The following is a 20531-nucleotide window of genomic DNA, read 5'->3' as shown; positions in this document are numbered from 1 at the left end:
TGCTGTTAATCGTCTACTTTTGTATGAGTGCGTCTGCATACGTGTGTCAAGATAGAGGATCTGCTACGTACTTTTCCCTCAGAACTTGTTCTTTGTCTGTAGTTTTGAATTTGATGGTAATCAACAAGTTACATAACCATTTACGTAACCAGATATTTTGTTATATTGAAAAATGTAAAAGGAAAAAAGATAAAGCTTTCATGTAAAAACTAGATTTTTAGTGATATCGTGTTTACGGGCTATAAAACATTGAACAGGAAGAGTCCTTCTACTAGTCCTTTCTATATTCTCATGGAGGTTGCCGAGATCAGATCTATATTGCCTATACTCTTAGTACCAGTAGTCGTAATTTGTACGAGGGAGCGCATTTGAGTGCTCACAAATACCATTGTATACATAGGAGATTTTTGACCCATGTAATAACATTCAAACACACAAAAGTGACATGCAATAAAGACAGTTGCAATGTCCCATCACTCTCATGACTTAACGCATAAATGTTCCAAAGTACATCGTATCGTTTATTTGAATTTTAAACTGAACTAATAAAATCTCGTTCGACAATGGAACAATGACGCTCCAATTCTCCAGCACTGTCCTCTTTTTTTTTTTTTTTTTAACAAGGGGATTCCCGGGCAAGCCTGCATTTGCTATATGGTGGGTCAGATTACACTAAAGTTGTTGTATGTAGACAATTCCTGTTCAGTGTCTCCACTTTCGCTGTAACACCTTCACTGCACAGTGGTCCTGTGTTAGAACACATAAAACATACATGTGTTTTGGCAGCTCTTGAAAGACTGCTGAATTTCACATCCCACCGTCATGAGCATGACATCAACGCTACGTGGATTTGCGAATATTCTCTTCTCTTAAACCCATCGCAATCTCAATGGTCAATGGGTCCCCTTAATTAGCCGCTCCTGTTAGAGATTTCAATTTTATGTAGTTACCTGTTATACAGGTACAATTGTCCGTCAAGAACTATGGCATCCTTGTACTGCTAAATGTATATCAGACTTCTATTATAATTGGCCAATAGCGTTTCTGTAAGTGATTGTAGCTCTCTTGACGTTATTAATGTAGATAATAGGTCACTGTGTATATCTTTGTTATAAAATGATGGGTGCGTTTTCCTGTATATTTAGGTTATAATCTGTGTATATTTTCTCTACAAAGGACAATAAAATGTACCAGGACATCCTTATGTTCACCTTATCTGCATATTAATATTAACTCACAATTAAACTAATTTATTTTAACTTCCCAGCCATTTTCGTTAGTACATATGTCATCCCTAATAACCTTCCCCTCTCACCGTCCCACCAGGGTATTGTTGCTTTTTAAAGCAACACTAACCCTACTGCTGCATGTACTGTTCCCCCTTTATACACATAGAAGTTATATACTTCTCATTTAATTAAATTAGAGATGGAGAAGAATTAAGTACTCATAGTGGTCTTCCTTGTGTAACCAAATTCTCCCAAAAATAAAATCACACCATATTTTTACATGTACTTTCCTGAGCACAAAACAAGTTAAAAGAGAAATATTTAGAGACTAGAATCCCTTTAATACTGCATATTATCCTGTTTAGTTTCCACACTACTCTTGTCTGTGCATTGGAATGAGTTTAACCCCAGCCAAGCAATCTATTTGCTGATTCATATGAAGCATATGCTGTTTTTTTGACTCTTTATTTATAATGTAGAATACATTGGGTGTATTCTTCTAAACCGGTCTACTTCTTAAAATATACCGCTCAGATATCTATTTTGTGGGCTAAACCAATGTAACTCTTAGGGGCATATTCAATTGACGGCGGGATCGCCGAAAATCCCGCGCTCCAAAAATATTACCGTTAATACGGTAATCCTGCGCGTAAAAACCGTTAATACGGTAATTTACTCGCTGGATTTTAGCGAGATATTACCGTATTAACGGTAATATTTTCGGAGCGCGGGATTTTTGGCGATCCCGCCATCAATTGAATATGCCCCTTAGGGGGGGGAATTCAATTGCCGGTGATGTGGCGCACAGAAATCACTCCGCGTGCATTGCCGGCAATTACGGTAGAAATCTCCGCTAATTTTCCCTCGCGCCTCTATGGGTTGCGAGGAAAAATGAGCAGATATTTCTGTCAAATCTACACCGCAAAGTGTCTCCCGAATGTTATATGAAACACATCGCAGCTAATTGAATTCCCCCCCTAAATGCAGCTCATCTATTCACTCAGAATTAGTGACATCACTGAGGCATTTTGTGCTTCTTGATATTAAACTAGTTCACAAAGCAGCGGTCTTAATCACTCCCTTAGAAACACTACCGCCATGTGCTCCCATATCTGTTTGCAGCACAAGAGGGAGTATCCCAGCCTGTGTGCTCCGAGTGGACAGAGATCTAGTTGCTCGCCCTGGGTGTGTGGCCAAGTTAAGACTGTTAGGGGCAGATTCAGTTCGGCGCATGTGGACACGATGTGTCTGCTGAACAGTTCGCAGAAACGCGTAGTGTCGGAGTTTTTACAGTAATCTCTTGTTTTCCTTTGTGTCCCATAGAGATGCGAGGGAAAATTAGCTCAGTTTTTTTGTGCCGTATTAGCCGGCAAGGTGCGCAGACGGACATCGAGGCAAATCTGCCCCATAGGTTGCTCCTGAGGTTCTGTTTTTATTTTGTCTGTATTTCACTGGTAAAGAAAATACTTGTGACTAAGCGTCTTATCTTCAGCATCCTCCTTTTATTTTATTTTTCATCTCTGGGGGGGATTCAATTAACCGCTTAGTGTCTCCGAAACGTCCGTGAGTCGCTTCGCGACAGAGATTTTGACAGAAATCTCCACAGATTTTTACCTTGCATAGAAGTACAAGAAAAAATGAACGGAAATTTCTACCGTAGTTGCCAGCGGCACGATGTCCGCGTGCCAAATTAACGCCAATTGAATTCCCTCCTTAATCTGTTTTTACACCTTTTACGTGATGTCACAGGACAGGTTGCTGAGGTGTTTTCTCCATTTTGGTCCGTTTTTACTTAGAGTTTTAAATAGACCGATCATTTTTTTCCATCGATCAATAACCCGACCTCCAGGAATCCCTTCAGTCTTCTCTGTGCTGTATTAGTATTATGACCTCAGATTTAGAACCACATCTATCCCTGACCTTGTTCTGACCCATTTTAGGGCTAGATATGTGTCTTTATCAGATTTATAGAGGGTAGATGCTATGTAGAAGGTCATAGAGGCTGCTTCTTTTCACATCTAGCTGCGACACAGGATGAATTTATTAACGGTGCATAAACATCTAATTTAAAAGAAGACACTTGAATAAAGGTTGTGTATGGAAATACATAACGGTTCTGTTACATAACAGTTCTGTATGCAATAAACACTTTAGCCTTGTGGGTTGGTTCAACTTTGTTTGGATTTGTCTTTTCTCGTACTATTTGGACGTCCTTCACTTCCAAGAATTTCTGACTTTTGAATATTTGCTAAATTTGTGGTGAAGGAAAAGTGTGAAATGTTTCGCAAGAGAACAAGCGGGTCTCTTTACTCTGCCTGTGGTTATGTTAAGATCACTTTGTACTATTCATAAATGATCATGACGAGTTTACAAAAGCAGAAAATTAATGGATCGGAACAGTATTCTTATTTTTTTTTTTAAAAAAAAAAAAAAAAGAAAACTGGTAAAAATTGGTCCAGATTTTGCTCTCTGGTTCTTACTTGTTCCTAATATCCCTCAAAAACTTCAATAGCCTGTATTATATGATGTGACATGCTAGTGTGTATTTTTAATTTGCACATTATGCATCCCATGGAAATCTAGGATAGCATTATAATGTATCTATGTAAAAATATGGTTGTTGGGGACGTGTGTGTGTGTGTGTGTGTATATATGTATATGTGTATATGTGTGTGTATATATATATATATATATATATATATATATATATATATATATATATATATATATATATATATATATAATTTACACACACACACACATCTGTCTTGCTTCCACTAATTATACCAGTTGTACTGAAAACAGTGGGTACACACTACAGAAATTTCAACCAACTTTTTATGCCGAGCGATTTTACATGCGAACGATGTTCCGATCGCTCGGTCCATGGACTGCACACACACTAGCCTTGTTTAGGACGATAAAGGGAAGAGCGGACGTCCCTTAAGCGACTTTTTACAGCCATGTTGTCGTGAGCAATGACTGTAATTTCGTACTCAGTTGTGGATCGGTCGGAAGTTTATACACACTACACAGCGGAAACGAGATTGGAACGAACAAATTAAACGGTACCACCAACCAAATGAGGCGACAATCGTCCATTTGGGCAGACATTCGACCATCGTGTCACTACACACACTGACCCGACTTTTGAACGGGCGGTCGTATGTCGCCTGGTTGAGCTGATTATTGGACGAAAACCGTGTAGTGTGTACCCAGCTTAATGCATCTTACTTCACAGCAGGACGTTGTGCTAATGCAGAACTGTCAACATAAAATGGTTGACTGCTTTTTGTGTACAATGCTGCCACAGCAGACCGGGCTAATGATATCGTTACCAGAATGGTCACATTTGCCAACTTGACTGTTCCATGACAGACTGCAGACATCAGGATAGATCCTGTACATAAAATACATGGTACATAAGTAGTTCCTATCATTTGTGGAAGAAGTCGTGTTTCATAATCTGAGCCTCCTTTTGGCTGAAAGTACCCATAATGCTCTTTGTTGAATCTGGTTGAAAATGGTCATCATCGCACGGTGCTCTGTTCTTATTAGTGCCCTGAGCAAACTATAGTAAAGTCAGCACTCAGCCCCTCCCCATATCCTCAGCATATCCTCTTACCTGGGGAGCAAAATAATTTGTGTATAAGTGCACCTATGGAGGCAGCCATTTTGTGAGCACCAAGTCTCAAGGCACCAGTGATGACATTGAGACATAAAATTGTCTACTTCGTCTGTGTGCAGCTCATGAGCACTCATCAATTGAAGGCAGGAATTCTTTAAATAAAGCTTTCCTTTAGTAACCCTAACCTTTTTTTCCCTTTATTTCATTTAATATAACATTTACCATCTTGTAGTGCCACTGCTGTGAAGCTGTACGGACTTCTCCTATTTCCTCTCCTGTCGTTGACAACCACCACAGTCTAGTTGTCAGGGTGTCTATCTTACTGTATTGTGATTGGCCGTCCCAAAAATCATTGCTGGGGGACGTGCCATTTAAATGGCTTCTTATGTTGGACAACAGGAGAGCTAAAGCTGATTTTATAATGTTTATCTGCTGCCAAAATGTCAAAATAAGGAGCAAACAAATGATCCTGGCAGCTCCCTGTACTTTCTGCTGGATACCATTTAATATCATATTAATATGTGTTTAGTGAATAGCTACAATGCATGCTCTACCCAGCTATCTAAACAGGCATTCTCACCCTTATCTTCCTAGGACCCAATGTCATGTTCTATTCCGATGCTTATACTTTGTAAATTGCACTTATGATTATTAGTAAATATTTCACATTAATGTCAGTTTAATATAAAGTGGTTTTCAGGTAAATTTTAAATACTAGTCTTCTATACTGCCGATATATAATTTACTACAAACGCCCGTACTATGTTGAGCTGTATTCACTGTAATCTTTGCAAGCTGTCATTTTCACCCAGGCAAACAAGAATCCATTAATACCCCCAAAGTGCTTTGGAAAATGAGCTGCAGTTATTGAATGAAGCTCGGGTTACATACTATTATTGCCTCTAGGAATTGGAGTGAGCGTTCCATAGCCGCTCAAGGGAAGGTACTCGCCAGTGCAGTCTATTTGTAGATAAATATTAAGCATATGTTGCATTTTTCAACTCTTCATGTACTTTCTGGAGTATATTGGATGTGTTCTTTTAATATTTTGGTCAATTACAATGTACTTGTTACCTCCATACCGACTAAGCGGCTGTTTTATGGGCTCTAGAGATAATGCAGGGAATGCAGCCTATCTTTCTCTGGTAACTAATGATGTTTCTGAGGCACGAGGCTCCTTTATACCTCAATAATGTCACTAGATTTAATGCATTGATAGGCATCTGATGAAAGGTGCTGATGTACTAGGGATCATTAATCCCTATAAGAAAAATCGCTGCTGATGCAAACAAGCTATACATATTTATATCTCTATATAGCCATGTCTCTTTCTTTGTATCCACGTTCACTCTGTTATGAGAAGCCGCCCCTGTGAAGTAGCACAGGGGTTAGCATTGCTTCCTTACAGCACGCACATCGGTGTGAAGTTTGTATGTTCTCCCCATTTGGCTACTGGGGTCGTGTGTGTGTGTGAATTAAGACTGTAAGCTCCAATGGGGCAGGTCCTGATGTGAAGGATTAAATATCAGCGCTGCGTAATATGGTGATGCTCTATAAATAAACTACATTGATAGTCGTGCTCAATGACCCTTTTTCACACAGGGATCAATGATCCCTTGTCTCTTCTCTGGCTACATGTAGAAAAATGTAACGCAGCACAGGTAACTTAAAGCCTCCCATGTGGACTAGCTCTAAGATTGAGGGTGCCACTATATGTATTATAACGTCTGGAGAGTAATCATCATCATAATCACCATTTATTTATATAGCGCCACTGATTCCGCAGCGCTGTACAGAGAACTCGCTCACATCAGTCCCTGCCCCATTGGAGCTTACACTCTAAATTCCCTAACATACACACACATAGACAGACAGACAGTAATCAACCATAACAAAAGGGGAGAGAAGAACATTCGTTCCATGGGCTGCCGTTAAATGAGCATCTGAAGAATGTGTCAATATAGAGATGAATGAAACTTTATCATCATCATCCTTTATATAGCGCCACTAATTTTGTATGTATTTGCTTCATTATGCATTTTGCTGTGAAGTTTTATAAGCCAAGTCATTTACAGATACGGTGCAGAACAGAGAAGCACAGGCTAAACTTGAAGATTGTATCGTCAGGACTTTGAACCTTTTACAAAAACTGAGTGTTCCATTCCGGAACTCTTGATTTGTTCACCTCCAGCAGTAATGGATTAATACGGAAGGAACAGAGAGGACTCGGAATATCTTTCGTGGTTAGAATACTACAGCAAAAGCCGTACAATGCTATTATGAAATCGGCTTCTTACTTTAAATTAAGGCAGTGATTCCCAAGCGTTTATATGTCCAGACACGTTAATGTTTCGCAAGAAATCTTGGTTAACCAGGAAATGAATTGTTTAGTATAGTCTGTTTAATTGTAAATAGTATGTACGGTTGTAGGCAGAGCGTTGACTCAGGGCACTGGGTTCAACGCAGGACTGACTGGAGACGATTTGAGTGATAGCTTATCTGTAGGTCACAGGATTTCAGCAGATATAGGCATTTCTTATAGAGCAGATTTTTTAAGAAGAGTAGTCTTTGTGCTCAATAGTAGCTCTTAAAATTTGATACACTGCGGGATACACTCAGAATTTATCAGTATGTGCTCTGTATATAGCCAAGATCCATTTCAATGCTGGGCCAGTGCCAGTGGATGATTTGAGCAGGGTGGGCAAACTAGGAAAAGGGGTAGAAAGCACTGAGCCATGCAATCAGGACTAGATTAAGATAAAGGGTTTATGACTAGCCAGGGGTGAAATGAATATATGACCATTAGGACAGAACCCTCCTCTTGCCAGATAGGAGAGCTTCCCACACACAGATTATGGATGGATTATCTAAAATTGGAATTGATTCCCAAATAATGGCATAATTCATTATTTTGACTGTTACAGTACTAAGCGGACGGAATGCCTCTGCGAATACCTCTGGGGAAAAAAAGGAAGAAAATATACACTCAGGGGCCACTTAATTGGGTACTCCCCTTTGCTCCAAGAACAGCTTGAACAACGCAGATGCTGGAAGCATTCCTTAGAGATTCATCATCATCATCATCATCATCATCATCATCGTTATTTATTTATATAGCGCCAACATATTCCGTAGCGCTTTACAATTGGGGACAAAGGGACAAACACAGTAAACTAACAAACAAACTGGGTAAAACAGACAAAGAGGTGAGAAGGCCCTGCTCGCAAGCTTACAATCTATGGGACAATGGGAGTTTGATACATGAGGCTAAGTCTACATTTTGCATTCGGCCCAGCCAGACTGCAAAGGTAAAAGTGACTCATAGGCTAAATGATCCCGTCACACAACAATGTTGGTCAAGGGGTAGTTGTCTTGTGTGAAATCTTGTAACGGGTGGTAATAGGGTAATGTAGTGAGGCTAAGAGGGTGGTTGAGGAATATTATAAGCTTGTCTGAAGAGGTGGGTTTTCAGAGAACTTACTTAGATCTAGTGCCCACTGTAGCCTCAGTTTCCTGTTCTTGGTTGGCAGGTTTGGAACTTCAAGGTACAACGTGCTGTGCATTCAGAGATGCTCTTCTGTCTACCACTGTTGCAACACATGGTTATTTAAATTACTGTTAGCTTGAACCTGTCTAGCCATTATCCTCTGACCTCTCTCATTAGCAAGGTGTTTTTTTGCCCACAGAACTGCCGCAATTTTTGTTTTAAGCACCAATCTCTGTAAACTCTAGAGACTTTTATGTGTGAAAATACCAGGAGATCAGCAGTTTCTGAGATACTCAAACCACCCCGCCTGGTGCCAACAATCATTCCACGGTCAAAGTCGCTTCCTATTGTGGAATTTTGTCTGAACCTCTTGACCATGTTTGCTTGCTTTTATGCATTGATTTGCTGCGAATTGATTGGCTGATTATATATTTTCATTAATGAGCAGGTATACCTAATAAAGTGGCCACTGGGTGTAGACCATGCCCCAAACTCTGATTCCCACTAATTATCTGCTTATGCAATGCTTGTAGTATTTCCAGCCATTCATTGATGGCCTTGACTATCAGAAAATACAGTGTGTTTTGTTTTGGTTGAGTAGGACCTGACATCTTCCTGCAACACACACACCCTGTTCTGGCAAGTTTGTACCCAGATACTTGTTTTGCCTGTTAATCAAGTCCTCCCTTCATGAATTTGTCCCTTTTTTTAAAACATTCATTATAAAAGCCTCGGGCATTAAGACTGTGTGTGTTCAGCAAGATCAACACCAAAATGTTTCACTGTGATAATGTGTATTTATGATACCTCTAGGTATTAACAACAAAGCTGACTGGAAAGGTAGTGGCTTGTTTATTATAGCAGCCATTTTCTTGTAGATCATTTTCATGTACATCTTTAAAAGTCAGAGAACTGTCTGCATACAGTGGAGGCTGCTGTTTTGTGGGGCTCACCAATATTTCTGAGAATTAACCCTTATGAGCGCACTGTGAACAAAGGGGTATCCCTGATTCATGAGGCGCAATGTGATTGATCCATAGTGAATTGATAGACTGCTTTCCTATACAAAATGGTTTAGCTCACAAAATGGCTGCCTCTTCTATGTTAGGCGATGGGTTTAAGGAAATTCATGCTAAAAATATTTCCTCATTCATCAAGACCTCGAGCTGTATGTCCTTTCAGTGCGCATGACTCTAGTATATTTGTAAACATTTGTAATACAAAAATAATTTGAATACACACTTTACGTCTGCCTTGATAGTGGTTCGTGTCTAAATACATCTTTTGGATTTGTGGACTGCGAATAATGAACTATGGCAAATGATCAGCATCACGGTGGTAGAAGAAGCAATGAATTTTGCAATTTTTGTGTTTTAGCTTGCAGAAGAAAAAGTTGTCAATCCCCTGCCCCCCATCTGAGCTATTTTTATAGACAAGCATTAGACATATTAAATGTTTGTGTATGTAAATACAGTTTAAAGCCGTACTGTACATGTTGCAAATTAATATACAAAGATGAACTATAAATTTGTGCAAATGAGAAAGTTGGTGGTGTTTATAGCAATCGTTTATAGGTTTGCTTTCATTTTGTAAAGTACCCTAGATCAATGCCAGAATCTGACAAGATATACCTCATAGAACTTTCATTTTCTTTACGGTTCTTTTCATTTAGAGCAGGCCTGTCCAACCTGCGGCCCTCCAGGTGTTGTGAAACTACAAGCCCCAGCATGCTTTGCCAGTAGACAACCTGTTGATAGCTGGAAGGGCATGCTGGGACTTGTAGTTTCACAAACATCTGGAGGGCCGCAGGTTGGACAGGCCTGATTTAGAGGCTGTTTGCTGAACGTCTTCTTTTTATAGGTCCAGCAGCAAGTGCACCCGACACTCTCTGCTAAAGAAGACTCCTTGTACTACATAGAAGAACTCATCCTCCAGCTCCTCAATAAATTATGCATTGCTCAGCCCAGGACTGTTCAAGATGTGGAGGTAAGCCATGTTACAGTGCACCGATCACCTACACACATGGAGGCAGCCATTTTGTGCTTCAAACCACTTTAGTCAGTAGCTGTTGACAAAAGTCATGTTTTAAATATCAATTTGCATTATAGACAGTTTTTGATAATACTGACCCTTTATCATAAAAGCTATAACTTCTTTCTTCTAAGATCTCTGTGTAATCTGTGATTTACGGTTAATGAATCGGATGTTTGTTTTTAGTATTCACTATGTAATCTAGTTCTGCAGACCATGCTGACTGACTATAACGGGTCAATAGCTGACGTGTGGTTAGTCAAAACCCATTTAAAGGATAAGATGGTAACAGAATGGTGTTTTTCTGCCCTGTGAGTCAAGGTTTTGGTAACTCTATTTAAAAGTTGTATTATGTAAAAATAAGTTGTCTGTTATAATGTATGGGCCAAATGATTGCATGTTAGCCACCATGGAATCTTGTGTATACCATGTATATCCTTAATTTCCTCACTTCCTCTTTCAGGTTCTCCATAGAGCCATCTATTTTGATCACATAGCTGTCAGTCACTCTCTGATTCAGGACTAGGAGCGTGTGCTACTCACAAAGTACTTCCCCTCCACCTACACTAAAGAGAATCCCTCCACCAATCACCAGCAAGCTCTCTTTACTCATCTTACTAGGAGAAGAATAAAGCATGCTTGTGATTGGTGCAGGAGTTCCCTTTGATGTAAGGGAGGGAATACGCAATTTGCGAACAGAGCTTGACTGACAGCTCTGACATGTAATGAAATGTTAGCATGGTAATGAGGTCATTGACGGGCTAAGAGTGAAAGAGGAAATCTGCATATATTCCTGAGAAGGGAAAGAGAAACATTGTGGTTTATACATAATAATCATTATGTAAAACCACAATGTTCCATGAGAAGGGATATTAAAATACTATGAATTGGCCCTAAAAATGTCCTTTTAATCTGTTTCACATTCTGGAATCGCTTTCTGAAGACATAGAACACGGACAGCACTAACATTCCAGTCTGCTCCATTCCAGCGCTCAGACATTCCGTTATTATTGTTTCACTCTAAATACTTTTCTTCCTGACCTTTTCCCATTTATGTTGTGTAGGAGCGTGTGCAGAAAACCTTTCCTCATCCCATTGATAAGTGGGCCATCGCCGATGCTCAGTCTGCCATAGAGAAACGTAAGAGAAGGAATCCCCTGCTTCTCCCTGTTGATAAAATACATCCCTCATTGAAGGTAACGGCTTTCTCCCTCTTTTTTTACCCCTGAAGAGATGTATGTTGGCACCCATTTATTAGTTATCCTTGTTCCGAGAGTTCGTCATTAAAATCACAATTTCCTCGTTTTTGCTTTTTGGTATTCAGTCATTTGCTAGTGTGCTTACAATCTAGCAATGCCGCAAAAGCTGATTGTTTATTGGCGTTAAAATGCACTCTGTTGTTATAATGTTTTTAGTTTTTTTTAGTTGTTTTTTTTGTTTTTAACTTGATGATTTTTAGTTTTTTTTTAAGCAACTTTATTTTGGTTTACAAATATAACAGAACACGTCAGTCACAGGCATTTGGTACGACCATAAAGGTAACACAAAAAATATGCAACAAAGTAAGATTACAGACGTGATACTTAGATGATTTTTATTATTTTTTTTAAACAATTGAAGGGATGCAAAAAAGATGGTGGGGAGACAAAGGAAAAGCGGTAGTTATGGGTACGGTATTTTCGCAACAGGTATTATAAGTGGTAATAGGTAAAGGACATTCCCAGTGTGTCAAAGAGCTTCAACATCGACAACATCAGTGTGATATATATATATAATTAACAATTCACATAACATCAATTTTAATGAACAACTGGCATGGTCATCTACATAATCCTCAGGCTCTGTACTATAGATATGCCAACTGCGCCATTTATCTTGTGGGACGACCCTGAGGTTGATTACTCAAGCCCTGCTGTCTCCATTTCAAAGCTGCTTTGTGCTTTCACTTTTATTTTAGAGAATGGTGATGGGGAGGGGTCTTTCCACTGTTGGTCTATAGCCGTCTATGAATGTGCCCGGCTACTTATCTATTGTACAACCTAAATGTAACTAGTAGGGATGTCTGACGGGGGGGTATACACGGTTACACCCAGTAACGTGTGTGATTAAGCGTGTTATTTCTGCCCAAACGGGTTTTATAACTGCATAGTGCTAGAATGTATGCACCCAATCAGTTCCTCCAGCAAGATTTAGATGGAGTAGACCAGATTTTGTGTTGTCTGCTTGGGGTGAGATATGTCCACTTTCATTAGCGTTTCCGAGTGGTTAATGCACTTGGGTATTCGCCTTCTACTGTAAGGGTCTTATGTCGTTCTCCTGTTTTCCTTGTGCTAGGGATTTGTCAGGCTTCTTAAAATGAAATGATACAATGGGTTGAGTCCTCCTTTATGGTTTTGGGAGAAAAGTATAAAGGGTGAGTTGGTTCCCACGTGTTGCGTAGGTTTGAATCCAGTGTCTTATGTGCTAGTATGTATAAATATCTTGGGAGGGGATTTGAAATCTCTCTTGAATTTGAGAAAATGACACAAGTCCCCTTTCTACGAATAGATGTTTATTGTGGTGGCAACGTTATTATGCCAATTGTATAGGTTTACATTTTGTATATGGCTGCTTAATGGGAATATTATGGGAAGTTTTGAAACCGAATTCTCGCCTACAGACAGGCAGACTGTTCCACCCTTTTGTGGCTTGTCAGTGCAGGATAGGGTTTCCAGCTGATGATGCGACTTGCTATAAAGGCACTATGAAAAGGGTAAGGAGTTTCCTACATGCTCGGTCTCTAGAATAGAAGTAGCTTATTCGCTCAGTCAGGTTAATTGTAGAATATACTGATGCCACAATATGAGATTGTCTGCACTGTATATCCTTAGTGTAGCATGGCTGCATAGCATTGCATTCCATCGGTACTTCTTGTATAAAGAGCAAATAACACTTAGAGTTTGTATTTTATAGCCAAAAGTGAATGTTGTGAATTGTAATCCTATTATACAGTATTACTCAAGGGCTCCTTTCCTCCAGATGTTACAACTGCTTGCGGTTGTGGATTTATTTTAATGTTGCACAGTCATGTTTCTCTAATATGTGTCTAGTCATGATTGGGGGAAAAAGGTGAAGTGTTGGCCAGCGAGACCGTGCGCTTAAAAGCGTTTTCCTTTTCTCCTTTTCAGGAAGTGCTGGGCTACAAGGTAGATTATAATGTTTCCCTTTATATCGTGGCCGTCCTGGAATACATCTCTGCGGACATATTAAAACTAGCAGGAAATTATGTCTTTAACATCCGGCACTATGAAATCTCTCAGCAGGACATTAAAGTATCCATGTGCGCCGATAAGGTAAGATACTTGCGGTCCGTAAAGGTGCAATATAGCAGCTAATTTCGGCCATTTCATCCATTTCTGTGACCAAAAATAAACGATCATCCTGTATGTGGCCAACTTTAAATTGTCACGTTCTATTATTCTGTATTATTGTGTCAGCGTTATCGATTAGAGAGTTCTGTAGTGCCAGAACCTTATTGGCAGATCAGTGAGGGCAGAATTCCATACACAGATATTTTTCATTACAAGTTTACTGAGCAAATGTTTTTAATACGTAACCGTAACAATAGCTTGGGTGAGGTGACTGGGTGTGCACATAGTTACAAGCTGTGTTTACAGAGCGAGGTGTGAAACGCGTGGTTTCATTGATAATCTACAGTGAAAGTGACGGTGTAGACAGAATACTGGTACAAGTGTGTTTCAATAAGGAAATGAAAATGCCGGATGTTCTGGCTGTTTGGAGATTAAAATCTGTACACGGTTTTGCAATGTTACTGTACAAGATGCATAAGGGGTCTGTTGCTACAAGACCCATATGTTAATTGGCCAATTGTTTATGAATGAATAGCTTCAAGTGCTATTCTAGTGCAATAGAAAACCTCAACAATGTGGTTATTCCTAGTTTCCCTCCATCTCTTTCAAAGCTTGTTCTTTAAACAATTTTAAACATACCAACTGTTATGATTCCTAGTAAACTCAGCAAGCAGCCATGGAAGTATAATACAAATGTCTTTATTCCAGCAAAATATATAAGCAAGGATTCAGTTCCAGGAACATGCAAGTTTTCATAAACAGGTATAATGAACAGGTATGGCAGGAAGGTACACAGAAATAAATGCTTCCACAGAAAACTAATATAGTTTGAATGCAGGGATAATAAGGGTGAGTTACCCAATTCCAGGATTCAAAAGTTTAGTCCAGGAAGCAAGCAGAGTCCAGGCAAAGTAAATGTCACAAGCAAACTTGCATAGTCCGGTAATCAGGCCAAGGTCTAAGGTAACAAGAAGTCCAGCAGTATCCAGTATTCAGGCAAGGTTCGGGGTCACGAGCAGACAAGCATAAACGATAAACAGGCCAATGTCACAACGAGAGATCAAATATCAGCAGAATCAAACAGGAACAGGGGGAACCCAAGCAGCAGCCAGGTATACAAGGATGAACTGCTCAGAGCACAGCTTGAGGCAGGTACTTAAAGCAGTGCAACAGGTGCAGTTCCAATCAGGCATAATGCAAGGTGATTAACTCCTTCAGGCATGTAGAAAAGTTCAGGAACAGAACAGCAGCACCTCTGGTGGTATGAGGTACTGCTGCTAGGTACAAATGACAGACGGAGTTGTAACACCAACCCCCCCCAAATTAATATTTCAGTTCAGGTCCAGCAGCCAACTTTTGTTCAGTTCAGTGAGATCCCTCTACTTAAAATTAATGGTGACCTCTGTTGACCAGCCCCTGTAATTATCTCAAGAGGGAGGGATCCGATGCAGGACTAGAAAGCAGAGTCGGTCTCTGATTGGGTGGCTGTGGCTATCATCCAATCAGGATGCTGACGGACAGGGGTTGTCTAATAATTGTAAGTTGTGGAACCCAGCGAGTTTGAGGAAACAGAGAAAATCCCTTTTAAATAATGTTGCTTTTTGGAAATTGTATCTGTCCTACATACTGTGCCTTCCTTTCCACCCCCCCCCCCCCCCCCCCCCCCAGGTTTTGATGGACATGTTCGATCAAGATGATGACATTGGGTTAGTTGCTCTGTGTGACGAGGAGCCGTCCTCTACGGGAGAACTGAACTACTATGAGCTGGTCAGGACTGAAATTGCTGGGGAGAGACAATACCTGCGTGAGCTAAACCTGATCATTAAAGTCTTTCGGGAAGCGTTCCTAGCGAACAAGAAGCTGTTTACATCCAGTGTAAGTTCTGTGTCTCTGTATAAAGACAAGTTATTTTGTACAAAGCAGTCTCTTTCACGCTCGGCAGATATTTAAGGTATGAATAGTCGGGAATCGAACTCATGACCCCAGCTCTGTATGGCAGCAATGCTGACCATTGCACAACACAGACGTTTGCTTGTAGATTGTACAGACAAGGAAATGAGAGAGCGTGGAGCTATAGGTATGTCTCTAAGTTCTAGAAACCGATGAGCAGAAGGGCCGTTGGAATTCAGTATCTAATGACAACTGATAAACACTGTGAATAAATGTAGAGAACTGGCAGATAGCCTTTCCCTGATAAGTCCCGCTTGCCTGAACCAGGCATCTGAGATATTATGTAACCACTAATGGCACAGGAACCATTAAGTATGTATTTGTATATTTGGTTATTGTTGTGTTGTGCTGATCAAGTTTAATATTTTACTACTGTGTAAAGAAGCCTACTTTTTTTGTTTTCTGTCATTGTTGAGCCGCCATTTAGATTCAATTATCATCAACATTTATTTATATAGCGCCAGCAAGTTCCGTAGCACTTTACAATTGGGGAAGAGGCTAGCAGAACCATGGAAGTCCCATGCCCAAGGGGGTAGTAAATAGCGTTTAGTGTTTCCAGGATGGCCTGAGAATTGGTTGCCAACTCACCCTTTCAAACAACCGCCCCATAGTCCTGATTTTTCTTCTGACCGTTCCAATTTCCAGCGTCTACCAGAAAAGGGTGTGGTCTTCTGCTGAAGGGGCGTGGCTTGTGTTGACAGGGCGGGCTCAGGTTTGATCAGGGGTGTGGCCTAAGTTTCCCAGATTTTCTATTCTCAATGTTGACATGTATATTAATTATACAACTCCTGCAGCTGATTTCAGCCCGTCTGTATTTTGGTTTCAGATGGCCAAGGAGCCTGTATAATTTTAAGTGTGTTTACAGTTAAAGGGATGAACATGGCGGCACCACCACAGTACCGCTAGTTGGTTCGTTTTGGAGTAGTTATTGTTGGGAGCGCACCTCCTGCTTTGGAATCGTGACAACATAACGTGCTTTATGTATCTTCACACAGGACATCGAGATAATCTTCAGTAACATTCTAGACATCCACGAATTAACGGTGAAGCTTTTGGGTTTGATTGAGGACACGGTGGAAATGACAGATGAGAGCAGCCCGCACCCTCTGGTTGGAAGCTGCTTTGAAGATTTAGCTGAGGTAAGGATGGCGTCTTCTTCCCGTCTCCCCGTCCCCTAAGGCTGCTCTTATTGTTCTGTCTATCAGACTATGCCGTATCCCCCAGGCTCACAGGTAACAATACTTCTGTGTGTATGGCTTCTGGTTCTGAAACAATGGTTGTGTCCAAGACAAAAATGATTATTAGAGACTATTTAACACTAATTACCACATCTATGGTGACACCAGAAATCTCCTTAGACACCTCTGTTGCTTAATTAATAAATTCATAAATTATTCTTACAGCAATTAACTGTTCTTTTCTTATTCTTCCGTGAATGTAAAAGTACCGATTTCCTCTTGAATAAGAATAAATGATTAAATATTAATAAACAAGGTATGATAACCTGTACAAATAATTGATTAATAGCAAACGGTGCGTCATCATCACCATTTATTTATATAGCGCCACTAATTCCGCAGCGCTGTACAGAGAACTCATTCACATCAGTCTCTGCCCCATTGGAGCTTACAGTCTAAATTCCCTAACACACACACAGACAGACTTTTATAAGGCTATTGTTGCCTGTTAGATTGAGATATATAGGTTGTGTGTGTGTGTGTATGTATATGTATATATGTATATATATATATATATATATATATATATATATATATATATATATATATATATATATGTGTGTGTGTATATATATTATATGTCCATCAGAAAGTTTAGATAATAAATCACACACTTTGTTTTGTTATTTTAATTCACGTTTCTTATCTACGCACTAACCTTTTTGATCTTTCTTTTTCTATTTCGCTGCTTTTAACCATTCAATCAGGACTGACTAACCTGTGGCTCTCCAGGTGTTGTGAAACTACAAGCCCCAGCATGCCCTGCCAGGCCTCGTCTGGCTGTCTACTGGCAGAGCATGCTGGGGCTTGTAGTTTCACAACACCTGGAGAGCCACAGGTTGGCCAGGCCTACATTAGGCCATTGCAGGTTTTGCAATAATTTTTAATGAATATCAATAAAATGAAGTGTTTTTTTTTAGGGTTCACTGATAGGTGAGTGTGCAACCTAGTGAGTCGTGAGCTTTGTTCTTGTTTTTTCTAGTTATATCTCCCAGCTGCCCTGCTTTAAGGGGAATTTCCTGAGTTGTGGCTCATAAAAGGGGTGGGGCGTAACAGGAAAATGGGTGGAGTTTTATATAAATATGTCAAGTTGTAGGCGGAGATAGAGCCTAATGGGGGTGTGGCTTATCTTATCCTGCTTTCGGAATTCTAAGTGTTGGGAGGTATGGTACAGGGTGAACGGTGGCGCCTCCTAGTGTTACTATTGGGTAAATAGTTATTTTCTCTTTGCTGTGTATCTAGGATTATAAGATAAATCTGATGTTAATGTCCATGGTAAAGGGAAATTTGTGTGCACAGCTATATGAATAACATGTCACAATCTACTTATATACATGGTATTTTTTACTAAAAAAAAAAAAAAAATTATTGTTTTTAATTTTTTTTTCCCCCTTGGTCTCCTCTTAAATACAAAGATAACTAATGTTCCTTGTAAACTGGGAATTACAGTTAAGATTCATTTAATGAGCTCTCGGCCCGGACAGACTGAATTGAGACTCTACGGTTTGTGTTTTCCTGTTACTGAACACAATCCTTTCTATATGGCTCTACTTACAGAAAACATGGAATTGGATGTTGCCTCACTTGATCCCAATTTGTACATTTCTCCCTCAGGAACAAGCCTTTGACCCATATGAAACCTTATCCCAGGACATCCTGGCTACCCAGTTCCAAGAACATTTTAACAACCTCATGGCTAAGCCAACTGTTGCTCTTTACTTTCAGGTGAGCGTCTTCGTATAATACCATATTCCAGCGTTGTGTATAAATTCTGATAATACACGTCCATGTTTCGGCTGCCAATCTCATATGTCAATCCACGGCTGCCTTAACGCCACCCAAGGTGACCAATGGAAATAACTTATGTCGTTATCTGGATTGTAAACTTTGTGTGTGGTGCGTTCAATAATTGTGCGGAGAAGAGCTGACATTGTGGGAGAGAACGGGTTTAATGGTTACATAGACTACATTCTTAAAATAGGGTGCAGGTTAGGTCACCGTACATGCACATGTGAACGTTTAATATCTGGATCTAGTTTTGATTACGTAAATCAAAATTCCCAGCGTATAGTTGTACAAGCCATTGTGTTTGTATATTGAAAGGCCTGTATTTTCTTCTGTGTTTTGGTTGTCCGGCCTATAAAAGTCGTTCCGTCAGCAGAAATAAATTGATTTAGTGTCTCTGAGAGAGTATGTATTAGTGTGATGGGTCTTACTGACTCTACATCTGGTTTGTTCTAGTAAACCGGTCACCCCTCTGATAGGAAAGTAACCTCATTCTCGTCCATCTGCCAGTAATTAGCAGATCTCAGTTCGTCTTGGCTCTCTGGTGGGCACAAACAGTACTAGATTAAGACTAAATCATTCACGCACACACATCCATTTTCAACGCTGTCACGGGTTGTAAGCCAGGGGTAAAAGTATTCCCCCTTCAAGGAAATTCATTTTTTTTTTATTTTTTTTACACCTTTAAAAAACTTTGTTAAATGTCTAGAAACTCACAGCCTTCAAAATTGCCTATGTGCAGTGTTCAAATCATTTGTGATTGAGCGGTAACTCGCATGAGGTTCCTATTTTCTGTAAATCTTTTTAAGCTCTCATGGGAACACTTTGTAAGAATATAGTTAATGATCTGTTCTTAGTTCTTGTTTTTTTGGTGGTTTTTTTTCTTGCTCTGTGCTTCAGAAGAGTCTCTAAGTTCTCCCTGTGCCCTCAGCACAACCTCAAGTTCAGACTTTTTCTCAGAAATGTATCCTCCCCGGTGATGTTGCAGTGTTTTGTGAAAATCTTTTTATTTGGTTAGTGTCCCGCTTCTTTACAAGCAGAACCACAAGGGTCCTCTGCTGGGAAACTCGCTCCTACCAGCCCTCTCGTTGTCCTCAAACACTCACAGATGGGAATATCGGTATCTATTGTTGATGTACTTGTCCTCATGTCCGCTGTGAGCCCTGAAGGATCATGGGACAGCAGGAGCTGCCTGTTTTGCTGGTTGGGCCCAAACTTTAATATCGATCTCTTGTAATGTTGTCCTGAATTATAAAAGGTTTGATAAAGTGTGAGCTGTACGACGTAACTGTGTATGTTTTCCCTTAGTCCATATCAAATGGCTTTAAAGAAGCATTGCGATACGTCCTTCCTCGTCTAATGCTGGTTCCTGTTTATCACTGTTTGCACTATTTTGAATTATTAGAGGTAAGGAAAATCCATGGAGGTGCAATATTTAAATTTTTAACGCAAAGAAGCAAAGTTTTTTTTATTCTGTAAAATCACAGTAATACATTGACAAATAAAACATGTACGTTGCTATATTTGTTTCATCCATCACAATGATGTTATAAATAATCAATATATGTATCTTGGCATATCTGCCATTCATTGTGGTGAGTGAAAAAAAGCAGCATCATCTAACCAGGCCAGCCCTGACAGGCCCGTGCAGATTATTAAGAGATGTTTACAATGTCCTTATTTTTTAGCTGTTACAAGAACGCAGTGAAGACCAAGAGGACAGAGAATGTCTGAAACAAGCCATCACCGCACTGCTGAATCTCCGATGTAGCATGGAACGCATTTACAATAAGCACTCTCCACGCCGCCGACCAGGGTATGCTATTTAATGGT

At 39.9% G+C, this 20531-nt stretch overlaps 1 protein-coding gene across 2 annotated transcripts in view; it reads left to right on the top strand.

Moving 5' to 3' along the window:
• Positions 1-20531, top strand: part of SOS2 (SOS Ras/Rho guanine nucleotide exchange factor 2) — a 212030-nt gene that overhangs the window by 5522 nt on the left and 185977 nt on the right. For both annotated transcript variants that reach the window (XR_012680191.1, XM_075192436.1), the window contains exons 2-9: positions 10205-10330; positions 11440-11571; positions 13543-13707; positions 15394-15600; positions 16671-16814; positions 18528-18638; positions 20007-20105; positions 20387-20514. Coding sequence is in view for 1 of the 2 variants with exons in the window: in XM_075192436.1 (XP_075048537.1) it covers positions 10205-10330; positions 11440-11571; positions 13543-13707; positions 15394-15600; positions 16671-16814; positions 18528-18638; positions 20007-20105; positions 20387-20514 (1112 nt within the window). In the remaining variant the exon portion in view is untranslated. The remainder of the gene's footprint in view (positions 1-10204; positions 10331-11439; positions 11572-13542; positions 13708-15393; positions 15601-16670; positions 16815-18527; positions 18639-20006; positions 20106-20386; positions 20515-20531) is intronic.

Source organism: Mixophyes fleayi, chromosome 12 (genome assembly GCF_038048845.1).
Source record: "Mixophyes fleayi isolate aMixFle1 chromosome 12, aMixFle1.hap1, whole genome shotgun sequence".
In the NCBI taxonomy this organism is placed as follows: Eukaryota; Metazoa; Chordata; class Amphibia; order Anura; family Limnodynastidae; genus Mixophyes; species Mixophyes fleayi.
The sequence above is the reverse complement of the archived record's forward strand: the minus strand, read 5'-3'. Positions and strand labels throughout refer to the sequence as shown.